At 42.4% G+C, this 15,734-nt stretch overlaps 1 protein-coding gene across 1 annotated transcript in view; it reads right to left on the bottom strand.

Moving 5' to 3' along the window:
• The window catches only part of LAMA3 (laminin subunit alpha 3), a 132,312-nt gene that overhangs the window by 21,607 nt on the left and 94,971 nt on the right, over window positions 1-15,734 (bottom strand). The window contains exons 48-58 of the mRNA XM_082234871.1: window positions 13,958-14,068; window positions 12,524-12,635; window positions 9,910-10,077; window positions 8,616-8,812; window positions 7,073-7,189; window positions 6,603-6,757; window positions 5,124-5,265; window positions 3,926-4,025; window positions 2,654-2,770; window positions 1,952-2,131; window positions 985-1,127 (exon numbers count right to left, since the gene is read on the bottom strand). Coding sequence (XP_082090997.1) covers window positions 985-1,127; window positions 1,952-2,131; window positions 2,654-2,770; window positions 3,926-4,025; window positions 5,124-5,265; window positions 6,603-6,757; window positions 7,073-7,189; window positions 8,616-8,812; window positions 9,910-10,077; window positions 12,524-12,635; window positions 13,958-14,068 — 1,542 coding nt within the window. The remainder of the gene's footprint in view (window positions 1-984; window positions 1,128-1,951; window positions 2,132-2,653; window positions 2,771-3,925; window positions 4,026-5,123; window positions 5,266-6,602; window positions 6,758-7,072; window positions 7,190-8,615; window positions 8,813-9,909; window positions 10,078-12,523; window positions 12,636-13,957; window positions 14,069-15,734) is intronic.

Here is a 15,734-nt window from a genome sequence, read left to right as displayed (position 1 = left end):
TGTGTGGCTGGGAGAATGCTCACTGGCACACACCAGCTTTTGTATCCCCATTGGCTTCCCTCTGCCACCCATTTTTGTGTGTGTGTCTGGAGGGAGGAGCCTACCCTACATACACGGGCTCCCTATACAGTTTGTAGCCTATGTGACCAGGAACCTTATATGTGTAGAACAGGCTCCTCCTTCAGACCTCCCCCCCCCTAAAGTATTCAAGAGGAAAGCAAGATTTACATTCTGTGAAACAGAGGAGAAGCAGGCAACTGAAGCTTTGTTACTGTGGGCCTGTAGGATATGTTTGCACCATGTACCCATGGAAAATACTGGTTTTTCTTGTGACTTACATTGGTAAGCACAGGAACATTTTTAAGCAGGTAAGTAATGGTTCTTACTCAATTAGTGAACAATATTAGCACTTAATTCTTGTTCCCTCCTTCTCTGGGGCCATCTTGCCTGCTCCATAAGGGTAGAGTCCTATGAACATTGATTAGCATCTTTGCCCCAATGCTTTTGTGAACTGACTGTTTTAATGACTGGACTGGTGCCGTACTGTGTTTTTTAATTGTAATTGTATGGATTAAACAGATTTTACATATGTGCCTAACTTTACTTCTAACAATGTTTACTTTTTTATTATTGTTTTTCCTATACTTTTAGTGGTTCTCATTTTAATATGTAAGCTGCTTTGAATCCCATCAGGGAAAAAGATGGAGTATAAATAAAATAATAATAAGAATAATAAGAATAATGATGATGATGTCCAGTTGGCTTTTCAGCATCAAACCTGTCCTGGGGGAAATTGCTCTCTGGGCAGACCTAAAGAATAAATTATTCCTCTTTATTAAAGGTTTCACTAAATACACCTGGGTAACAATAATAAAATATGTGAGCGTGGGCATGTAGCAACATTCTTGGGCGAACATGTGATGACAGGTAGCAAAAGAGGACAGAAAGAAGAAGCTATGGAAGATTCTGCCACAAGCCACATACCTTGTTAGCAGCATCTCTTGCTTGCTGGATGAGCTCTCTGATGCGGTTTATATTCTCCGATATGTTAGCTATTGGCATAAGTTGTTCATTGATGCGTGTAATCTTGTTAAACAGATCTGGGAGGATGTTTGTCAAGTTCTTTACTGTGGATAGGATTTTTTATTTTTTTAGTGACATGAGGGAAGCATTATGTACTAAAATGCAAAATATGAGTCATGTAATCTGCAATTGCTGGAATACAGTGGTACCTCTGGTTATGTACTTAATTCGTTCCAGAGGTCCGTTCTTAACCTGAAACTGTTCTTAACCTGAAGCACCACTTTAGCTAATGGGGCCTCCTGCTGCCACCGCGCCACTACAGAGCACGATTTCTGTTCTCATCCTGAAGCAAAGTTCTTAACCTGGGGTACTATTTCTGGGTTAGCGGAGTCTGTAACCTGAAGCGTATGTAACCTGAAGCGTATGTAACCTGAGGTACCACTGTATAATGGGGCACACTCAATTCATACCAGGGTAGTTTCCCGACAACCTATTCATTTAATGTTTATCCTGCCGGTTTGAGGGGTAGTGGGGATGGTTGTACGACATTAAGTAAAGCAATTGTCATCCCTTGCTTTCCAGTACATTTTCCTTTCATTTCCCATCGTGCTCCTTACTTAAAAAAAAAAAAAAATTGGAAGGAGCTTTGTTGCACATCTAGTCCACTTTAACTGTATAATCTGAATTTTCCAGTCTTGAGAGTGAATCCCACTCACAAAACAGTGACAGTCTGGAAGTGCCCCAAGACTTTGGGTGAGGACCTTTTCTAGGAATTCCCAGCAATAACCAGATTTATAACATTTATATTTAGCAAGTTGTGAAAGAATATTCAACAGCAGCAACATGGCCTAGTTCTCCCCTCCAAAACAAATGCCGATATCACTCCTGAAAGGCTGGAAGAGGCCCATGGAACAAACAAACTGCCTACCTGTATTGTTTGCATCATTCAAAGCCTTGTTATAGTTAGAGCTCTGTGTGCTTCCATAGGAAATCTTTATCTTTTCCACATCTTCTTTAATTGGGTTCAGTTCCGTGAGAACATTAGCAGTAATGTCATTGGCATTTTTGACCATGTTCTTTGCGCTTGTAATCAAGCCGTCTGTGTCATCTAGCAGAAAGGAAAAGATGCACAAAGATCCAAATATTTGAATGGTTTCTATATGACCACATATTTTGCTCCTTATTATCTTTCCTTCCCCATTTGGGTAGGGCTGTTTTTTATTTACAAGGCAAGGGCTGTCTAACTTTTTGGTCTGAGGGCCACAGTTACTGTGGCCAACCCTCCAGGGCTTGCAAGTCACTGGTCTTGGCCTCTGCACCCTCTTGCACACAGCTCCCCTGCTCTAAGTGGCTAATTCCTGCAGATCATCTTAAGGGAATACCTCCTCCCCACTCATAAGTTGATTGATCTGATGACTGGGGAGAGAGTGCAGGACACAATCTCTCATTTATTCATTCATTCATTCATTCATTCATTTTTCTGCCAATTGCTAAAATTGGTGGGGGTTTGGGTGGTTGGCAGAAGGTAGGGTTTTGCTTGCGGGAAGTTGGGCCAGGGATTAGTTGCTTGGCATAATAAGAAATGCAGAACAAAATATACAGCAGTGGAAGTCTACATCAAATTATTTACCTCTATTTATCCCCTGAAGGTTGTTTTGAAAGCTTGTAAGATTTGCCTTTATCACATTTTTCTTGTGCTCAGCAACCTCAAGTCTGCTCTTTAAGTCACCAAGAGTGGGACTGATATCTGTAAAAAACACACACACAAAAACCACCAACCAACTAAGTGTTAAATCAGTCTGATAACTATGGATTGGATCATTTTCTGGTGAAGCTTCACTACTTTGTTCTCTAGTCTTTCAACAGGAGGAGGGGAAGCAACTCCATCACTGCCAAATTCAATCCTAATATAAGCACATTAAATGGCCACCTTTACACTTGACTTTGGAGATGGGTGAGCATTGGGTATACTCAGTAAACTTGTAATTCTGCATTAAAAACCCAATATTCTGCAACCAGATAATAGCTTTCTATGGGATCAGGTTGTAAGGAGTAGAATACAGGAAGAATTACCCTTTCAAAAAAGCTCCAAACGGATTTTATTACTTGCCTAAAAGCAGCTAGCTGAGAACTAAGCAGGACAGAGATATTTGGAATCCTATTACATATTACTCCTTAATAGCCAATAACAGCGATGAGGGTGCCACATGTCTTATGAGCGGACTGGAACTGCATGATTTTAATCACTGAAACCCAACTATTCTCAGAATCCCTCAATCCTGCATATAGCATCCTGGGCACTGGGAGTATTTCTGGCTGTACACCCCTGATCCCTGGTGGGTCAGGGTCTTCAATAAAGTAGGTATCAATCAAGACGTTGCACAAATCCCTCAAACAGAAATATATATGACTTCCAACAGTTTTTGAATGATATCCTTTTTCTCATGAGTCAAGAAGCATGCTGATCAAGCTACATGCAATTTCTCCCCTTCACTTTGATTTCATCTTGTTAAAATTGCTGCAGGCCAGATAAAATTGTTGCATTGCCTAGATTTGTCCCATTCCCAGCTTTGAAAGGTTGTAAGGCTGTAATGCTTTCTAAAATGGTAAAGCCCTCAGACAGTACTTTTACCACTTCAAAGCAGAGATCTGTTTCTCCAAAATTGTTCCCAAGTAACCAAAGCCACCCACTCTTCAAAACGAGCCAGTCTTTCATCTGATACTGTTACTTTGTTATTGGCTCATCTGAAAACTGCCAGTTTCATACTAATGTCTTTCACCATTAACATTGCAGTAATAAAGATGGTGCAACTCAACCCTTAATGAGACATGAAGCAACAATACCAGAATGGTGGCAAAACTTTTATGAACCTGCACATTATTTATTTGCTTTTCAAGATACCCTGTAAGGTCTTTTCTGCAGCCTGTGCTTGATTTAACAGATTGCCGCTGTTGGTCTTCAGTCTCTTGGCACTTCCAGCTAGGTCTTTTCTCTCCACTGTCTGAAAATGAAGCATTGCCATGTAAAATCTTCATATAAGGGAGGTAGGATACATAAAAAAGTCAAAGGAGGCAGGGCACACAATCAGGAGGATTTAATCTCTGCCAGGTGTTTTCTATTTTTGTTGGATGCAGTCCATGAACATCTGCTACTGTGCAATCTCCATTCATTTTAAAGATACTTCCATGCAAGCCCTATTCAGAATATGAGACGCTTGGAGAATTGTCAGAGTGTTGCCTTGGAACCTATTGTGAATCTGCCTGGATTAGTTCTATAATATCTAAAGTAATGATGAAATGAGATGGTGTCTTTTTTTAAAAAAAAGAAAATCACAGCTAAGCTGAACAAAATGTAGGCACCCTGAGATATGTAAGATTAGGATCAAAGCTTCCCGTTCTATCTCCCTGATGAGTCTGGAGTGCTATTAACTCACTTTTCATCAATCAATCACTGCTTTTAACTGCATTAAAAAAATAAACAAACCCGTATGTGTGTAGCATATTTGCAACGGCAGCATTCCAAATCGTGCAAGATACTAAGCTGTGAATTTGAATTTGCATTCAAATTCTATCTAAATACCCAGTTAAGAGCTGTCTTAAGAGAACAAAAACAACAAGAAGGAGCAGGGCGGTGTCTCCCACTCTGGTGCTTCATCGGTTCTCCTTTCCCACCTGCTATGAGGCCCAATAAGAATCCTGGTGACAGCAGGCAGGAGAGAGGGGTGGGACCAAAGAGATTCTGGAAGAGGAGAGCTGGAAGCAGGCTTTCCCTTATGTTTTCCCTCCCCTTATGGTTTTGATCTATGGGCTACTATTAAAATGAGGCTGCATTTTAAATTATATTTTAATGTATTTTAAATTGTTTGGTTTTTTTAATTGTAATTTTACTGGTATTAGCTGCCCTGAGCCCGGCTCTGGCCAGGGAGGGCGGGGTATAAATAAAAATTTATTATTATTATTATAAGGTTAACTTCAGCTAACAGGCAGGCTGTCTGACGTTGTACCTTAAGGGCTGTGCATTTTATTTAAAACAAGATAAAATAAATCCAATGGCTAAAAAACAAAACAACAATTCTGATGTGATTTCAGAATACTCTTACCGATAAAGCTGAGTCTGCAGCACTGGATGCACTGTTGGCAGCAACCTCTGCTGCTTTGATGGCATCAATAATGTCATCGTAGGCAGTAGCTGCTGCCACAGAACAGGACACCAGCTCGTCATCGCTGACGTTTTTCTTGATCCTGTGGGGAGAAAAGCAGAAAATCTAGCAATTTGGACCATGTATGGTGAAAATATTTTTGGTTGCTCTTTTGGTGGCATTTGCTCACAAATGCCCAACAGAAAAGTATACATCATATAATAACACAAGTGGTCCAACAAATGGTACTTTAAGGTGCCCTTTTTGGGTAGGGACACTCTGCTGCTGAAGTCCCTTTTTTACCTTGAGAATTCATGTCATGAGGCTGTAGATCAAAGAGACCACTCCAATCCCCAAGAAATGTTTACATGAAAACCGCAGAGGTAAGCGCTTAAATCAGAATTTAAAACTGAAACACACACACTTTTATGAAAGAAGAGAAAGAATGAGAGGCTTTGGAGCCATAGGTGCTAACTCCCTGGGTGCCCGAGCACCCACAAATTTCAGTGCCAGGGCCATGCACACTGCATGACACCCGCGGCTCCGGGCACCCATGGTCATGGGGCCGGGCTGGCACTCCTGGTCAAAGCAAAACACTTTCAAATCCCACCAATTCCATCTAGTTAAACGCTGGCTTTACTTTCCCACTGAAAGCAGTGAGACTTAAGCATGCTTCCCTTTAGCTGGTTCAGGGTTTTAAGGCTGCTTCCCTTTAGCTGGTTCAGGGTTTTAAGGCAGGGTTTTAAGACAGTGCAATGTGTAGATTTGGTCAAAAATCAGAACCCCTCTGGCATTCTAAAGATATGGTCATGTTCTGGAAAGTGACTGATACACAGGTATCATCTGAAGGGAGCACGCCTGCAGGTTTGGCACCAGTTCTATGGGACCCTGGGCAAGCACCGTCCTGGTTCCCCATCTCCACCCTACAAGTGGGAAGGGGCTGCAGGAGGCAACCCAGTGCTCTGAAGGGAAGCTCCAGGTGAAACAGCTGCCATCTTAATTTCCTCAGAATGCCTCTGGTCTCTATATCAGGGGTGCCACAGAAATTAAAGATGGAAGACGCTGCAACTACCTCTTCTCTTTAGTATGCTGGGCCCCAAATACTTCAAAAGGCAGGAGGACACACAAAAAGAGGCTGGTGTCAGTTGTGGTGGGTCCTTTAGGACCCTGACATTTGTCCTACCATGCTGGCTGATGGAGCTGGGTCTGCATGTTCACCTTCCTTCCTGCTGGTGTGGGCTTGAAGGGCAGGAAAAGGGGTTTAGAACATGATTCAGTATAAGAACCTCTCCCATCTGATCCATGAATCAGCTCTCACATATAAATAACAAGTTCCTCTTCTTCTGCCTTCACCGTTCACCTTTAGCACAATACAGTATACAATGCTCTTTAGCAAGATACATGATATCTAGCTATTCATCTGCAAAAATGAAAACATACTCATCCAGTTTTCTTGCCAGGTCTTGTAAAAAGTTGGCATGCTCTTCTGCTCTCACTACTAGAGGTTCCTTGCTGGCTGATAAAGACTGGCTCTTCAGTTTTTCACTTAGGTCCTTCCTCGCGCCATCCAGCTGGGCAGCTAAGTTTTCATATTCCTGAAGTTTGAAGGCAAATGTCACTTTATTTGCTGTGACCCAGACAGATTTATAAAAGTGCAGGAAATAAATGGCAATTCTATCTTTTGTGTGCTTCAGCTTTTCATGCAAATCTTGGTGCTTTGAGCACAGCACAGAGGATTAAGCACAAAAGATTAGACAGAAATGGGGGAAAATGTTTTCAACATATAACTTGTATTTTGTGAGCAGCTATTACCGCCTACAAAATCAAATCATTACTTGCGATAGATTTTTATTTCCATTACAATGATTTCTCTCTCTCTTCACAGAATTAAAGCATTACTTCTTCAATACCTCTTTGCTCTTCTGCAGCAAGCCAAACACACTGTTTGCTTGAGACAATGATGCTTCAGCAGAGCTCAGAAGATCCAAGATGCCAGTCTGTTGTTTAGTCATTGCATCAATCCGTTTCTGACAAAGAAATGAAGAGGAGACTCAATTTTTAAATGCAGCTGTCATTGGCAGAGATATAAGTAACATAGCTTTCTGAATAGTAACAAGGGGCACTATCTAGCCATAGGCTGTCTCCAGGTTGCAACTGCAATTTTGGGAAAGGTATAACTTGTTTAATGGTCAGGTTGCATTTACCCAAATGCAGGCTGATCCTAAATCAAGCATGTGCCTTAGGGCCAATCAACATGTTACACCATCTACTAAATCATAGCTTTAAGTGAAGGTTTTCATTTTTGGCATGAATTGCCTAATCTGGATTGGAACCCATGCCTGCAATTTGCATAGGGAAGAAGTTCCCATTGAAGCAAATTGCAGGTATGGGGCTCTTATCCAGTTCAGAACCATAGTATGGACAAAAGGTTAGAGGCCCCCCTTTATAACCCAGGCTAGGAGTACCACCACCACTCCCACAGCCACTTTGTGTACAATACAAGCAGACAGCTTTGTATTTAAAGGCACAGCTGCATAGCTAATGTAACCTGGCATGTAGAAGTAAAGATTCTGATTAGGAGAAAAGGAACACTGGCTTCCTCCTGCAAACCCTAACTGAAGGGAGGAGGACATAGAAAATTCACAGTGCAAGCCTTTGCACGGTCTACTCAGATTTAGGTTCCACTGAGTTCATTGGGCCTGACTCCCAGGTAAGTGCATATAGGTCTACAGCTTATGCCTATTAGCACTCTACAGCAGCCATTGCAGGGGTTCCTTATCAGTGCTCTACAGTTCTGGACCCTGCTTCCTGAAAGCCAAGAAGGGTTGGTCCAGGATTAGGGAAGGAGAAAGCCCTTCCTCACTCACATCCAGTCCCCCAGGGGGTACTCAAGGGTACACAGTACCGACATCTCTTGTTGTTGTTAAAAAGTGTGTTACTTACTGTAACAACTTCATGGTGAGCACCGGCACCTATTTTTCAAGTGAAGGTACTGCTGTAAAACTGAGGACTGTCCTATCCTGAAATCTCTGGATAATTATTTCCTAAACTAGAAACGGTTACTATTATTATTAATAGGTAACTAATTAACTACCTACCTACCTACTGGTATTTGGCACAAAAGTAAAGCAGAACAGGATGGAACAATTTATGACATGTCTGTGTATCATTGGGTCATCCCAGGTAATTTCAGGACAAAGAGAATAGGTCTGGGTAGGCTGAACAATTAAATTACACCTCATATAACTGTTCCAGAGAAACTAAACTTTGTTTCTTTATTAAGAAACAAAAAGCAAAATAAAGCAGCAGTTTCTTATTCCATCAGCCTTTCACAGAATCCTTTTTAGAGAGATTATTGATAAGGCCAGATAAAACGACTTGGAATTTCACATATTCTTCATCTATTAAAGATTTTTTTTAAAAGAAAAAGAAAATAAATAAAAGTGGTATTACCTTAACATCTTCCAAAAGGAGTTGATTATTTCCATTTAAATTTTCAGCCTGCTTTGTTTGCTCTTTTGCTTCATTCAAAGATATCCGAAGATCTTCGAGCTTGGATTCATACTCATTTAATGACTCTCTTATAGTTTTAATAAGTCCCTGGTTTTTTGCTTGGTGCTTTAGTAGTTCAGTCCTTACACGCTCCAGCACTATGGAGACAATTAGAATGGATAAAGCTTGATTATCGGATAGCAAAATAAGAACAAATTTGATTATCCATACTGCTGTAAGCAGATAGCGTCCACCTAGCTTAAGTCCTTTCTGGTCACTGGTCCTGTTCTGGTCTTGCCAATGAGTGGATTTTAATCATCTGGAATGTTCTCTCCCAAGCTAGTGCTCTCCAGATCTTTGGACCAATTCCCATCAGCCCCAGCCAGCATGGCCAATGGTCGGGAATGATGGAAATTGCAGTCTGAACCATCTGGAGGGCACCTGATTGGGGCAGACAGAGATTAACCATCTGTGACTGGACTAGTGAGACTACAGGAAAGGAAACATCCATTATTTTTCTTTAATTTGCCTGCCATAACATGATGTGATGACATTTGTCAGGCTAAAGTCTTAGTGAATAAAGAAGTGTTTCAGCTGACTTACATTAAAGTAACTAAAATAATACAATGCAAAATTATGCTACTGCTACAATTCACATGAAGACCTTTAGTGGGCATCCAGAATGTACTTTGTACTACGTGATTTTCTTGTACAATCCTGCCATCATTAAGTATTTTGCATTCTCTCCACAATTTCTTTACCAAATTGTGTAGCAGCAAATGATGAATACACATCTGTTGCAGGCAAAGTGAGGAAAAAAGGGGTGGACATTACATATCACTGCTTGCTGGTTTTGAAAAGAGAAAAGAAGTTATCACCTTGACTTCTTGAAATGCAAAAATTAAAACACAAAGCTTATAGGCCCAGCTGCAGTAAGCACTGAAGTCACATCCAACCAAGAGGACTTGTTTCACCTGCTCCTTGGACTTATGGACCTCAGAAAGTTTCTTCCTGGTCTAGCATTTTCTGATCTTACCATCTGTACTCCTGTCCCCAAGCCTACCACCTTCACCTTCTTCTTCTCCACCTCATGTTAGCTACAGAATGATCGTACATGATAAGACCACTTTCAGTTCCACGTTGTTTACAACTCCACTGGGCATTTACAAAGAGACAACAGTCCTCCTCATTCTAGCAAATCTACTCAGAGTCATTTCTATCCCAGGATCTATGCATACAGTCTTTATGCTCTTACAAAGCTGGGCTTCTCTTTTCTCCTTTTCTGCTTCTGTTAGTTGTTGCTCGAAATTGCGGTTTCTCATCTCGTTAATCATTCGCTGAGCTTGAGCCAGCTCTTTGGCACCATCTCCTGAAGCTGAAGGAGTTACTGCTGTAGAAGTACCAGTTATCTGATCCAGGAGAACTACGACAAGGAAAAAACACAGGTGAACAAAATACTCTGACAGATACTTTTTTTCTCAGAGCCATGTGTTGTGTTGTTTTCTTTTCTTAACCTAAAAGGTTCTACTTTCCATTCAACACATAATCAATGATGCAGAAATAGTCCATCAAACGATCCTAGTGAAACAGCCCAGGCCTCTTGCCTTTGGATCACTTTGACTGTTGTCGGGGTGGGGTGTTACACCTGCTTTTTAACATGCAGATTATATCCCACTTATTTGGTAAGGAAATGGGGTGAGCGCCTATGTCTATCTTGCCAAGAGGATGCTGCCAAAACAACTTTTCCCTGGTGAGTTGTCCACTCCTTAGCTGTTCTACTTAAAAGCAGTGGTTCTCAAAGGGTGTGGCAGGAGGAGATGGCAAGTGTGGCAGGAAGATTCAAGGACAATCAAAGAAACATTTGCACATTTCATTGCAGTATAAAATAGCATTTATTTATTTATTTATTTATTTATTTATTTATGCATGCATGCATGCATGCATGCATGCATAATATGGATAGATCTCTTCTCAAAATGAGAGCAAGAGCATCAAGTGTTCAGGGGATGATTCGTGTTCTTATGCAGCTGTATTGTTTTATACTATGTGGTGTCCTATGATCATCTTATAAAGTAGTTGTGGTCTATGTTATAAATCAGGCATTGCTTCAGAATTGTTTCTTTTTGTTTTCCAATGTATTTCTTATCGATAAAAAAATTAGATGTTTATTCTGAAAGTGTGACCCAGAGAAAAAAGTTTGAGAATCACTTAAGCATATTTTACTGCACAGATCATCCTCCTAGACACCTTCACTTTTTGGCAGCTCCTAGCAGGGCAGGGCAGCATCATGAGGGCAATCCATGGGATTTGAACTTCTACATCAGATGTAGGGAATGTTTTTCAGTCTGAGGGCGGCATTCCCCTCTGTGCAACATGCTCATGGTGGGGAGAGTCAGAGGCAAAAGCAGTTGAAGCAACAAATGTGAAAGTTACTTTAGGACAGTAGGGTAGTTATATACATATTCGTATACTCTCCTTTATCCTCAATCCAGACAAGGAATAGGACTATCTGAATTAAACTGCAATTGCAATAAAGCAAAAGTAGTCTGGGCGTGAAGCAGGGCCAGTGAGGAGTACGGCCTAGGAAGAGTTTTGAGGCCTAGACAGAGAGGTTTGGGAGGTGGGCACATTTGGCCACCAGGCCTGAGGTTCCTCACTCCATTCTACACATTACAAATTGGGGGAGGAGAATTACCACAAAGATGCCATTTTCAATAACACTTCTGAAGCAAGCCTAATGTCAGATCTTAATCTAGGGCAATAATCATTCATAAGAATTTCTCATCAATAACCACTGCTCATAAACCCCACCTTTTATTTGTTTATGTTATTTTATTTTATTACAGATTTTCTTGGTTTACAAAAGTACATGTCTTGTCTCTTTTCTCAAGTTGCAAAGTCTTTTCTACAGATCCGTCACATTTGTTATGAGACATTAGTGTTGAGTACAGTATGAGGTAAAGGGACGCGGGTGGAGCTGTGGGTTAAACCACAGAGCCTAGGGCTTGCCGATCAGAAGGTTGGCAGTTCGAATCCCCGCAATGGGGTGAGCTCCTGTTGCTTGGTCCCTGCTTCTACCAACCTAGCAGTTCAAAAGCACGTCAAAGTGCAAGTAGATAAATAGGTACTGCTCCAGCGGGAAGATAAATGGCGTTTCCGTGCGCTGCTTTGGTTCTCCAGAAGCGGCTTAGTCATGCTGGCCACATGACCCGGAAGCTGTATGCCGGCTCCCTTGGCGAATAAAGTGAGATGAGCGCCGCAACCCCAGAGTCGGTCACGACTGGACCTAATGGTCAGGGGTCCCTTTACCTTTACCTTACAGTATAAGGTTGGGGAGGAGAGGAGGGAGGGTAGTGAAATTCATATTTTTTACAGTGTATGTGTGGGATTTTGGGTCAGCGTCAACTAGATAGGTTCTCTTTCTATTTGCTTGTTATATTTTCTTGGTAGTGAGAGAGGTTGGAGGCCCAGGGTATGGTTGGTTGTCTGTAATGGGGTTTGTTTGCATTGGGGGGGGCATGTTGAGCCAAGTAAGACAGTCTGATTCATAAGCTGTTGTTGGGTTCTTGTTGTTGTCTGGTTGGGCTGTGTATGTGATGAAGGGGAGCCATATTGTGGGGTGAAGGCATCCTCTTCTATTTGTCCCCGTGTCAGTTTCAGTTTATTGGTTAGCTTTCCTAGCAAGGCTGTTTCCCATACGATTTGGTACCACTAGTCCATGTAAACCCCGTATTTTATAACAATACTCCATAATCAGAGAAATGTGGTATATCAAGTTGCAGTAGTGAATTAAATCAGCTCAAATTTATCTCCACAAAACAGAATTGTGATCAAATAAAATAATGTAGGAGATCAGCAATTACTCTTACCGTTAATATTGGTGGCAACACTTTGTATCTTTGAAATCAAGTCTTTCCCCCTTTCATTAGTCTTACTGAATTTGTTGAACAGCGTCTCTGCTTTCTTGTAATTGCTTTCAGCCTGACAAGAAGTAAGAGTTTTAAAAGAAGAGAGCACAAATCAATATTAGTTTTTAAAAAGTATTTGCTACTACAATTCAATGTTTCTGATAATAGCTAACAAAATTTGTTAAGTCATGACAGATTTCAGAAACTTGGTGAATTTGACATTTACTGGTCATTCTTAAGATTTTACAAGAGGAAATATCAGAAGTGTTTGTGTCATGTTGCCCTTGGCTTCATTGAGCAGGGCACCTTGAACCTGGTTTCATCCATATCCAGACCCCATGAATAAAGAGGAAACCAAGATGTAATGCTTACCAGTCATTCATTCTGATAGCTATAAATACTTTTGTTCCCCAAACTACATAGTTCCTTCAGTTATCTATGGCGGAGTAGCACAGGCAGCATGGATCACCCCAAGTAGAAGGACAATTAATCTTTAGTTCTGCTATGTCCTCTGCAATATCACAACTGGGACCTTCTTGGAAGCTTCCTGGTTCTGCTTTTCAACAACATATTCAGTTACAGGGATACCTCTCCACCTGTGTCCTCTGGAAAATGCTGGCTGTTCCTAAATGGGAGCTCTGGGTCTTTGATTATAAGTAAGCCCCACCAGGATACTGGCACAGTGTTCGGCCTGTAGGATCTCATCATAGGGATCCCAAAGGGGGATATCTACCCTCCAGGTTGCAGACCTACCCAATTCACCCCTCTCACACCTTTATTTTTCTTTCATTGTGTGCTCTTTAACTTCACTGCCTTCAGACCTTCAGTTTCCAGCTTTTTTGCTGCAGCTGCAGTCTGGGGTTGTTCAAGTCCGTATACTATCTGGTGGCCTCCTTTCCTGTGTCTTCCTGTCTTCTTTTTCTATCCTCCTGAAGGATAGCTTTCTGTCTGTCACTTCTCCCCACCTTTCCCCTGTTAGCTCTCCTCTTTCTGCTGAGCTCTTTCATTCTTGCCTCCCCTCACACCACATTCTTTATTTCCTTCTGATCACCTTATGTGGCTATTATTGTCTCTCCTCCCTGGGCATCTGTTTCTCACTTCTCGGCTAATTGGCAGGGCGGAATACCAGCTGACAGTGCCCACATGACTTGCCATTTGTGGGTAACCCCACTCAGAATCTGCTCCCTCAGAACCCTTGAAGCAAGGGAAAGGGAGCTTCCTCTGGCTGGGATTCCTCACAGTCAACACAGGTAAATGACATTTAATACCCCATACATGATCAAAAGTCTTTCGAGCAGAAATTAGGCTTTCCATTAGAATTTTAGTGAAGGCACTGACATTTCCTGACCAGCAAATTCCAGCACTTCTTATATATAAAAAATGTAAACAGCTCACCTTTTCTTTTAGAGCATTAACATTTTGGTTAAGGTCGAGCAGGTCTGTCTCCAGTTCATCCACTTTTGGGCCGTGAGTCGTAATAACGGTACGATAGCGGCTCAACAGAATCTGAAAAGAAAGGCCACCAAAAAGAGGGGGAAAGGGATGTCTGACTGAGCTGAAAACTGTATCTGAATTCAGCATGAGTTTGGGCCAAAAACATATTTTATCTAGACAGGAATCCTAAGTCATTTACATAGGAAAGAATTCAACTGAAAGACTTAGGCTGCAATCACACCCATACATGTAGGAGTAGTTCTCATCACTCTCGGTTTGATGTACTTCAAAGGAAACATGCGTTGGAGCAAGCTGTTACTTCCTAGAAAAATGTATTTAGAGTTTTGGTGCCAGTCAGAACAGATTCAAAGATCTGGTGCATCCAACGCCTTTAAAGTATTCGGCATCTAGCTTGTCTATAACCCACGCTAGTAACAGTTTATGTGGCAGACTGAAAAGATTCAGAATATCAGTTCAGGCATCATAGCAGCATGAGACGGACGACAGGCAAAGCCACAATCTACTTGGACAGAGCATACAAAATCCCACCCAGCATGTCTTACTTCCCCAACTTATGGGTTTGTGCTAAAGAGATGAACTGGGGCCATGAAAAGCTTTCGTACAGACAAGCCTTAAGCCTACCTTCAATAAAGCAGAGCCTAAATAGATCCCTTATGGCACTTCGCAGACCTAATTAATTCTGTCAGTTCCAACGCCTAGCAGCTGAAGCTAGGGGACCTGATGGGTATTGGGCGGTGGAGTCACAGGGGCTGCTAAGTCAGCAATGTGCAGTCATGTGGCTGCTGACGGGCCAGCAGCAACCATCATAGACCATGTCACGGCCAGTGCTAGACACTGCTTGCCATGGTGGTAAACTAGCAGTCCTTGAGTCTCCGCCACTGTTCCTGCTCCTGCTGTTTACAGGGGCTGATGGGAGCTGGAAACAAGGGAAGGTGGGAAGCTCCTCTTTCCACGCAAGCCCAGCTCCAAAATACAGCACCCTTAGGCAGATGCCAGCATTCCAGTGCCCTGGCAGGCCCCACTGCTATGTTGACAGCTACCCTGCTGGTTGTTCCTAGGGCAGGCTCATGTGGAAGAAGGCAATCTTTCACATACCGGGGGTCCCACAAAATGTAGGTTTTCAAAGACAAGCACCTGCACTTACCATATTTTTCCGTGTATAACACGCCCCCATGTATAAGATGCCCCTTAAAGGTAAAGGTACCCCTGCCCGTACGGGCCAGTCTTGACAGACTCTAGGGTTGTGCGCTCATCTCACTCTAGAGGCCGGGAGCCAGCACTGTCCGCAGACACTTCCGGGTCACGTGGCCAGCGTGACAAAGCTGCTCTGGTGAGCCAGAGCCGCACACGGAAACGCCGTTTACCTTCCCGCTAGTAAGTGGTCCCTATTTATCTACTTGCACCCGGGGGTGCTTTCGAACTGCTAGGTTGGCAGGTGCTGGGACCGAGCAGCGGGAGCGCACCCCGCCACGAGGATTCAAACCACCGACCATGCGATCGGCAAGTCCTAAGATGCCCCTTATTTTGGGCCAAATTCATAAAATGGGGGGAAATTGCCCAGAGGTTTTTTTAAGGAGGGATTGCCGAAAAATGCTCACCCACCTGACATACACTGCCACTCGCATGCAAATGCCACGTATTGTCTGTCACTTCACTGGCAGAAGACACCAATGACACGCCCAATAGCCACTGACAATCTCCAGCTCGTGGCAGCAAC

The sequence above is a fragment of the Podarcis vaucheri genome (assembly GCF_965113315.1).
Source record: "Podarcis vaucheri genome assembly, chromosome: 8".
In the NCBI taxonomy this organism is placed as follows: domain Eukaryota; kingdom Metazoa; phylum Chordata; class Lepidosauria; order Squamata; family Lacertidae; genus Podarcis; species Podarcis vaucheri.
The sequence above is the reverse complement of the archived record's forward strand: the minus strand, read 5'-3'. Positions and strand labels throughout refer to the sequence as shown.